The sequence below is a fragment of the Acinonyx jubatus genome, chromosome C2, assembly GCF_027475565.1.
Source record: "Acinonyx jubatus isolate Ajub_Pintada_27869175 chromosome C2, VMU_Ajub_asm_v1.0, whole genome shotgun sequence".
NCBI lineage: Eukaryota > Metazoa > Chordata > Mammalia > Carnivora > Felidae > Acinonyx > Acinonyx jubatus.
Window position 1 is genome coordinate 113,548,003 of NC_069384.1, and position 9,913 is coordinate 113,557,915.

The 9,913-nt window shown below is 37.0% G+C and overlaps 1 protein-coding gene across 1 annotated transcript in view; it reads right to left on the minus strand.

Annotated features, from left to right (window-relative positions):
- The window catches only part of CPB1 (carboxypeptidase B1), a 33,478-nt gene extending 23,921 nt beyond the window's left edge, over positions 1-9,557 (minus strand). The window contains exons 1-3 of the mRNA XM_027061634.2: positions 9,402-9,557; positions 9,214-9,289; positions 2,551-2,675 (exon numbers count right to left, since the gene is read on the minus strand). Of these exons, the coding sequence (XP_026917435.1) occupies positions 2,551-2,675; positions 9,214-9,289; positions 9,402-9,511 (311 nt within the window). The 5' untranslated portion in view covers positions 9,512-9,557. The remainder of the gene's footprint in view (positions 1-2,550; positions 2,676-9,213; positions 9,290-9,401) is intronic.
- Positions 9,558-9,913: the final 356 nt, after the last annotated feature.

Below are 9,913 nucleotides of genomic sequence, written 5' to 3' on the forward strand. Positions count from 1 at the left end.
TTTCCCCCCTATATATCCAGCTCTTTGCTCTTCTTGACAGCTGTTACACAATTTTGCAATTCTTTGTTTAAAGTCTGTTTTCCTCTGAAGGGAGGAGGGCCATATCTGTCCTTTTTTGGACTTGGTATATATAAGCATTTACTATCTATTTGTTGTATCGACAGTGGACAACTGCCTCTACTTAGGAAGACATTCTCATCTGGAGAGGCTTAGATGGACCAGTGTGGTATTTGGAGACAGGAGATAGGGTCATCAGCTTAGCCAACTCTGTATTAGGCCTTTGAGGAATCACTTTTCTTTCTTTTAGTCCTTATCATCACGACTTCTACCGTTAGAGATAGTGGTGGGGCCTTGAGGTTGCACAGAAGAACCATTCAGTCTGACCCTAGTCTGGTCCTTAATCTTAAAGGAGCATGAGGAAGAAAAAAAAAAAAAAAAACAACTGGAGATATCACAATTCCAGATTTTAAGATATATTACAAAGCAGTAGTAATTAAAACAGTATGGCACTGGCATAAAAATAGACACATAGCTTAATGGGTTAGAACAGAAAACCTAGAAATAAACCCACAATTACATGGCCAATTAATCTCTGACAAAAGAGGAATGAATATACAATGGGAAAAAGACAGTGTCTTCAACAAATAATGTTTGGGAAACTGGGGAGCTGCATGCAAAAGAATGAAACTGGACCACTCTCTTTCACCATACACAAAAATGATCTCAAAATGGATTAAAGATGTAATGTGAGACCTGAATTCATAAAAATCCTTAAAGTGAGTACGGGCCGTAATCTCTCTGATACCGGCCATAGCAGCATTTTTCTAGATGTCTCCTGAGGCAAGGGAGATAAAAGCAAAAATAAACTATTGGGACTATATCAAAATTCTTTCTGCACAATGAGGGAAATAATCAACAAAAGTAAAATACAACATATGGAGTGGGAGAAGATACTTGTAAATGACATATTCGATAAAGGGTTATTATCCAAAGTATATAAAGGACTCGTACAAATCAATACCCTGAAATGAATAATGCAATTAAAAGATGGGCAGAAGACATGAAGAGACATTTCTCCAAAGAAGACATCCAGATGGACAAAAGACACATGAAAAGATGCTCAATGGCACCCATATCAGGGAAGTGCACATCAAAACTACAATGAGATATCACCTCACACCTGTCAGAATGGCTAAAATAAAAAAAAAAAAAACAAACAAAACACAAGAAACAAGTGCTCACAGAGTATGTGGAGAAAAAGGAACCCTTTGCATTGTTGGTGGGAATGCAAATTGGTGCAGCCATTGTGGAAAACAGTATAGAGTTTTCTCAAAGAGTTAAAAATAGGACTACCTTATGATCCAGGAATCACACTACTGGCTCTTTACCCTTCAAACACAAAAACACTAATTCAAATGGATACATGCACCTCTTTTTTTTTTCTATTGCAGCATTATTTACAATATCCAAATTTTAGAAGCAGCCTAAGTGTCCATACACTTTGATATAATGGATAAAGAAGGTGTGGTGTATGTATACCATGGAATATTGTTCAGTCATAAAAAAGAATGAAATCTTGCCACTTGCAACAACATGGACAGAGCTAGAGAGTATAATGCTAAGTGAAATAAGTCAGTCAGAAAAAGACAAATACTATATGATCTCACTCATATCTGGAATTTAAGAAACAAAACAAATGAGCAAAGAAAAGAGAGAGACAAACCAAGAAACAGATTCTTTTTTAAAAAATTTGTTAATGTTTATTTATTTTTGAGAGACAGAGAGAGACCGAGCACGAGCAAGGAAAGGGCAGAGAGACAGGAAGACACAGAACCCAAAGCAGGCTCCAGGCTCTGAGCTGTCAGCGCAGAGCCTGATGTGGGGCTTGAACCCATGGACCATGAGATCATGGCCTGAGCCGAAGTCAGTTGCTTATCCAAATGAGCCACCCAGGTGACCCAAGAAACAGACTCTTAAAGAGAAAAAAAACCAATGGTTACCAGAGGGGATATGGGTGGGGGAATGGGGAAGAAAGAGGATGGGGATTAAGAAGTACACTTTTCATGGTGAAGAAATTTAAAATGATAATAAAATAGGAATAATTGGTTAAGTTGAAATAAATATTTATTGAGTCCAGTGTGCATACACAAAAAGTCAGGAGCATAAGAGTCCTAATTCATAAGGACTTCTCACTTGGAAAGAAGGCTTGGTGTAATTTAGGTCTAAAACTGTCTAGCTGATTGATAATAGAGTGTTCATGATTTGACCTGTAGTCTGTGTATCATTTGTAAACCAGTAGCAGGTCAGGTATCTTGCTGAATTGGAGTTCAAAAGTGAAAGCCATTTTTATTAGAACAGTAACTAAAAAAAAATCTACTGGGCTTAAAGTCTTAAGATTTGGAATGTAGGGCCAGTTTTGCCATGATCTATTTTTTGGAGCCCTAGGGAAGCCTGTTCTTGGTCTTAGTTTTGCCTTCCCAGGGTTATTCAGAGGCTAAGATGAGAACATACATGGGAGAGAATTTTAATAGTTATAAAACATAAACTTACTCATATTGTAGTTCATGTTGCTTCAGAAAATCTTCCACAGTGAAAATATCTTCTGCTTTAACACGGAAGTCAACTGTACTGTGAGGTTTAATCTGTGTGACAGAATCTGGTTTCCAGAAGTCAATCTGAATAAAGAGTAAGATATATTGTATTTGACACCTATAATTCAATGAGTGAATTATCATCAAGCACGCTAGTACTCTTCTCCATTGAGTTATTTTTAAATTCAAATCATCCATGAAATTTCTTAAAAACATTTCCTTTGAGTGAACAAGTTGGAACCAAAAGTTAGATGTTAATAACAATGTTTACACATACATACATGGCCTTAACTGATTATCATCAAGCATGAAGAACATGTAATTGTTTCCCATAATGCTAGTTAGTTGCAATATTTTCTATAATGGTTCTTTTCTATTTATTGATTTTCTGGAGCAGTTGCTTATTGAGATAGTGGTGTTTGTGGTAATGGATAAATGTGCTGGAATGAATGATGATGAATTAACTAGAACCACAAAATTTAATAGAAAGAGATTGAGCTTTCCTTTTTACTTTTGAATTGATGTATTTTGTTCATTTGTACTTGGAACTCAGCACTGTTCTTGCCACTGTAATGTGCAGAACCAAGATCTACATCTCTGACCTGTGGCGGATATATCAGAGAGGAAAAATGCCTCTTTCCACAGTGGTCATCTTGGCATCATGGCCAGAAACAAAGTGCTCTCAAAGATCCAGACATTTTCATTCATTCAATTATTCATCTGCTGTTACTAGGGACCTATTATGTGCTAGGCTCTGTGCCTGAAACTAGGAATATATTAGTGAGCGAATCAAACATAGCTTCTGTCTTTACCGGGAAGGTTTTAGAGACATTTATGCACAAAAATAACAGGATGACATATTTGAGAATTCTAATGTTTTTCCTTTTGGATGTATGGTTTCAAATCTCCTTTTTTTTTCCCCATGGAAAAACATTAACTAAGGATGTGTTGCCTCTCTCAGGTGTCTGTTTTCCTGTTTCTTCCTTGAGCTGAGAAAAGACCTTGAAGCTTGAGGTGATCCTGACAGTGGGTCTTTCTCTGCCCCTAAGTCTCACCCAGTCCCTGTTTATATGTTTACGAGCTAGTCTCCAGCCTGAGACAGGTGATATTTAGGATCACTGCTTGGAAACTTAGAAGGGAGTTTGGGCAAGACTTAGAGGTTGTTCAATTGAAACTAATTAGGTAAGATATTAACATGACTCAGTTTCAGGTACACTTGCCTATGGAGAATCCAATAACCTATATCCTGTCCTGGTAATCTTGAGACCATTGTAGATGTCTAGTGGGTGCTGAGTCATGAGTCAGGACCACAGGGAGTGTCAGGGTAGTAGGAGGCAGAGACATTAGGACAATATCAGAAGGGATTCCAGAAGAAAAGTGTGATTGTCAGTAAGGTGTTGAAGGGAGACAGTACTGATGATTTGATAAGGATTAGCTACAGAATGTGATCTAGTGAGTCATAGATGAGAAAATAAAGATCAAAGTTAAAAGATAGTGGGGGGAGGTATAAAGGCATGTCATGATAAGAACAGAGAAAACAAGGGTCTGGTGATGAATTCTAGCTAGCCAAAATGGTAAAGAGAAGGGCAATGAAGATAAGCACATTATAGGAAAAATTATATTTTTAAAAGTTAACTCTGAATTTGTGTTCCTAAGAATGCTTGTCATTCCAAGGTGGGATGGGAGAGGGATGTGTATCTTTATTATAGATACAGAGGTTTTGAATTGGTAAAGCACACAAAGTCTTCCAGACATCAGTAGGGAACTTGACAGTGCCCCACCCACACATAACGCTGGGACCTTTTAGTGTACTCAGGGGACCCCTTACCGCCCCGAGCTTCATCTCTGTGAAGGCTCTTTCCCCTGGAACTGGAAAAAGCCAAGCTAACAGGTTGCAGCAGCCAGGAGGTGGCAAAGTAATAACTCTTTACAGAGAAGCACTCAACCAGTGAGCCTGGGAAGTGGATGTGTAAATATTCCAATTCTCTCATTTCTTAGGCGGGATAATTCTGAGGTGGGCGATTTTACCCTTTCTTGGAGTTTCTCTGTAGGAGTAAGCTCTAATCATCGTCTATGGTAGTTGTCTTAGTAGTATCCCTTTTGTTGTCTGCTTTCCATTCTCTGCATCACTCCTCACTTCTTTACCAGTGTTCCTTGTACTTCCCAAACAAAATCTTGGCCCCCAAATCTTTGTCTAAGATTCTACTTTGAGGAACCTATATTAAGACACTAGCTTTTCACTTAGAGCAGCATGTACCTGTATGATATCTTGGTGATGGTTCTGATACAATCTTCAATACATTCAGTGCCAATTCAGAATAGCCTAATTGCTTTATGAGTGGGTTTTTTTTTTGTGATATTAAGTTGAAAGCTGCCTTTCCTAATCTCTTACTTCTTACTCATTGGTCTTGGCTCTCCGGAATATTGGGAGATCTCTCTCTCTCTATCTGCCTATCTACACACATATCTGTATCTATGTGTCTATATTTATATCTCTATATCTATCTGTCTGTCTATCGAGACTGAGAGAGACTGAGAGAGATAGAGACTTTTAAGATTCTGCAGTGACAATGATAGATTCTTTAAAATGGAGGTAGAGAAATCTCATGAATATGTTTTTACAGAAAACTTGAAGACCTAACCTGAGGTACTATAAATTTCAGTCTGACATGGGGAAAATTTGTCAGCAAATATACCAGCATCCAACGCTATGAAGTTCTCCAGCTGTGATGCAGACTTACTATACTGGAGTTAGTTGCTAGTGCTTCTTAGGAGAAATGGAACCAAAAATCAGGAAGAACTCTATAGCCTCATAGATGTTTACCAATGAATCAAGTATGGATAAAATTAATAAACTCAAAATATTCTCACAAGGAGATAAATATACATTTCAGTAATCACCAAGACCATGTGAGCGAGATCTATGTCTGAAATATGGAAATAGAGTAAAATATATGATGTGAGATATGGGGAATTGAATTATATGTTAAGAAATTGTAAAACTGAGGTTATAAAATTATAAATCCAGGAAGCTGAGTTAAAAAAACTGTGAAGAGCATTTGTTGGAGGATAAAGGAATATCTTTAACTGATAGCACAGTGGGAATGTTAACTTAATAAGCCAGCTAGCTAATAACTGAAGAGTCTTTCTTAAAATATCTTATAGAACCAGCACAAAAGCAAGATTAAGTATGTACACTGTAAATTCTTTTAGGCTTTTAAAAGAATAAATAGTGGTGTTGGAGATCTTTGGTCTTTACAAATTTACAGTTTGTTTCTTCACGTTGCATTTGACTATAAGTTGAACATCTGATAGACTATTTTATCTTGATGGAATTTTCCTTTCCTGTTTGGAGGGTTGACTTCTAATCCAGGCATAGTTCCAGACAGTAGGGAGCAACTTAGTAGTATAGTGGGAGTGATGAGAACACTGGAAGACTGTAACCATGTTACTCTGGGCATATAGACGAACATGGACCTCATCATAGAGAAACAGAGTTCAAGAAAGCACAGAGCAAAGAGGATAGGTTTTATGGTTAGTGCCTGCAATAAAGGAAAAAGTGCAATTCTGATTACAAGGAGATAAAATAAACCCCTTAGTATATAATTACAGATGAAAAGGGGGAGGCTGCTAGAGTCCTATGTCATCACAGATCTCTCTAGTGTATTCAACTTGTGAGAAGATGTGTTTAAAAGCTGGGAGGAAGGACACATAGCCAAGGATGAATACAAAGACTAGATGCCCTTGTAATGATCTTATCAGGAAGGCTATAGTACAGAATATGCTGCACTTGCAAGATTGCTAAGGAGAAAAAAATATCTCCTTTTCATTCATGTGGGAAACAAAATGAATAAAGAAGAAATGTGCAGTCCCATTGCTTAGAGATAAAGCATGATGCTTGCAGCAGGAAGAAAAGAAAGTTTTCCCGTTTAACTGTTGTTTGGCTTTTGACTTTTCCCAGGGGTATACCATTTCTTGTTTTTTCTACTTCCACTGAGAGATGAAATTGCCATAAGTAAAGAATTTTTCACATGTTACAATTTTTAGTAGAAATGCCTTCTTTGGAAAGAGAACATAGAGGCCCAAGATAGATGAGGAGACAGGGGATTATACTGGCCATGTAAATTGCATTTATATTCCAGTTGTAGTAATGATAATAATAACAAATACTTAAATAGTTATCACTATGTTCCAAGTGCTTCACTGATATCAAGTCTTTTAAATCTCATAACAATCCTATAAGGTAAATACTGTTATTCATCTCATTTGGCAAATGAGAAAGTTGAGATCCAGAGAGATGTCTAAAGTCCAGCTAGCAAGTGGTAGAACCAGGAATTGAATCTAGGAGTCTGAGTCCAGATTCTCTGCTCTTGACTATTGTAAAATCTGAATTTTAGGTAACTAAAATAGTAAAGCACATGTGATTGCAGAACTTCTTCAGCAATCTTGGAGGAATCAGAGCTTGAAGGAATCACTGAGGAGTGGAGGGGGTAAATCTTGGATTTCATAAGGAGGAAAACAGGTGAATTCCAGAAGCAGGAGCTCGTGGGGTTTAGCATGGATTCTGGCAAAGCTGTGGAGTAAACTGGAAACAGATGGATTGTGAATGCTCAGAAAAGGAAGCTGTGATCCCTGGGAGCCAGCATAGTTTAAAGCAAGAGTAAGTCAGGCCTAATTAACTTCATCTTCTTGTTGAAAGAGACCACTAGCCTGATATAATGCTGAATCTAGATCTTAGCAAAGCATTTGTAAAGTCTCTGCATTTATATTCTTCTTCACAAGCTGGAAAGCACAGTGTTAGCTGGAGCTGACACCCCAGTAATGTGGGTAATTGAGCAAACATCTGAGGATAGTTGGTTAATGAATCACTTTCGATACTTAACATATTGGAGGCTCTTGATAAATATGTATTGAATGAATGAACCATGAAGGAGGCCTCTAATTCTGTGCTGACCCCTGATTGACTTAATATTTATCTTTATTAATGACAAAGATAAAAGTTGGGAAGGAGTGCTTGTCAAACTTGCTGGTGATGCAAAGCTAGGGGGAAGAATTATTTCCATGGATGACTGAATTAGTTTTTTAAATGATCTCATCATGCTTCAAATAAACTATAAAGATAAATTTTAACACAGTAAATCTAAAATCCTGCATTTAGGTAAAAAATAAATTAGGCAAGAAGAAATAATACCTTGTCTAAGAATGATTCATGTGAAAAAAGAATAACCTACTGGTTTCTATTGGCCATAGGCTTATTATAAACTAAGAGTATTCTTTAACTGTTCAAGATGTTTAAAAGAATCTCAGACCCCATTAACAAATGTCTGTTTTACAGATGAAGACAGGCAATTGTCCTGTAGACTGTATTAATCAGAGCATACCTAGAAGTCTAGTGCCAATTCTGAAAGCTACATTTTAAAAAAGAAATACAGACAGATTGAGCTATATCCAAAGGTGACCAGGAATGATCAGTGTAAACCAGTGCTAAGAGAAATGATAAAAGGCCTGGAAAAGGTAAATCTTAGAGGTAAGACAATATTTGGCTCAACTAAGTACAATGGGCCAAAGTTAGAGAAGGTAGCTTTCAGCTTCATGTAACAGTTGACTTGTGAGGCAAATGGGCTACTCTGAAAAGCAGCATTCCTTCCATCCTTAAAAGTTCTCAAACAGTTTTTATTAAGGCTAGCAACCAGAGATGGTATTTCTATGGAGGAAATTCCAGTTTGAGTGGAAGGCCGGAATACATGACTACTTATTTTCTTTCAATTCTAAACTTTTGAATCTATTTATTTCAGATTATGACACTGTACCTTCTTATTCCTCTTTTTTTTTTTTTTTTTTTTTTTGGTCCATACCTTAAAAGCCAAAAGAAAAAAAAACCCTATAAAAAGATAGATAGATAGATGGGTATTTAGGGGTCTAGCAAATTATTTTGGTTTATATTTCATGAAGAAACAACTTTGGCCCAAGTGAACTATTTGTGGTCAACAATAGCTTCCTGCTACACTACATATATAATTAAAAATATCAGTTCTCATCCCATATTCAGTGGATTTACTTTAAGTAGCATAGAGATTTTGGTTTCTTGAAAGTAAAAGAAAAGTATGGAAATCATTCATGGCTTTTTACCTTCTTTGCCCCCAACTCCTTCATGTCATATCATTAAGAGGACCTGAAGCAAGGTCATGAAAACTCAAGCTGTTTGATTTGGAATGAAAGAAAATCAAAGGGAACAGATGATACATGGGATGTGGAAATGAATTTCAAGTTGGACAGAAGCCCAGTTTTTCAGTAATATCCAAGTTGATCATTTTTCACTTTTGCCTTAGAAGGGAAGTGACTGTACATTAGATGTTCTGTGACCTTTGCGACTGTTCCAACTCATCCAGTTGTCATGTCCTGTCAGCTCCTTCAAAAGTTACCATGGATTTATAATACTATAGGGCTATGGCAATCTAATTTAGGCAGGGGAAAAAAAAAGGTATTGTGGCATTAAATGTTTTTCAGGTTATTTCTTGCTATAGTTAATATTTCAGTCATTCTTCCTTTGATGGAGTCACAGTGCAGTCTAAGATTTTAAAGTAATTGTGAAGCAAACCTATAGTATTGGATCATTATTTACCTGGGTGGTGCTGGCCAACTCATGGAGTAAGCTGATGTGATTTTCATCTTCAACATTGACACGGAACACCTTCTCACTGAATGGCGAGGTAGCAGAAGAAGAAGAGAAAATGTAAAATTTGGTAATGCATTCAAATTTGGGGGATAGCAAGGAAGAGGACATGCTCATATAAGGAGTTGCTTACTTACCCTTCAAAGTGCTCACCAGAATGGTGAGCAGATGCTAGGGCCACGGTCACAAGAAGTAAGAGCGCCAACATTGTGACTGACTTGGTCCTTTGTGTGTGTTTAACCTGCATTTATAATCCAAGGTGTTGTTTGTTTTCTTCTTCTGATTGCAGATAGGCACTATCAAATCTTGATTAATGGTTTTCCTGGCATTGTTGCCTTGGTAGGTGTGTAAAGTCTGAGAGGATATCTCTCTCAACACCTGTGGATACAGAGCAAATAATCTCAAGTTCAACCTATTTAATTTGGATGTTAGGCCTTGAATAGTTTGGAGGTAAATGAGTTTTAAATAAAATCTATTTTATAATTTAAATTATTCGTTGTCAATTTGTATGCCTTTTATTTCTTTTGTTGTCTGATTGCTGAGGCTAGGACTTCTAGTACTATGTTGAACGACAGTGGTGAGAGTGGACATCCCTGTCATGTAAGAAGTCAAACTTTCACTCTTCACAGATGACATGAATGTGTGGAAA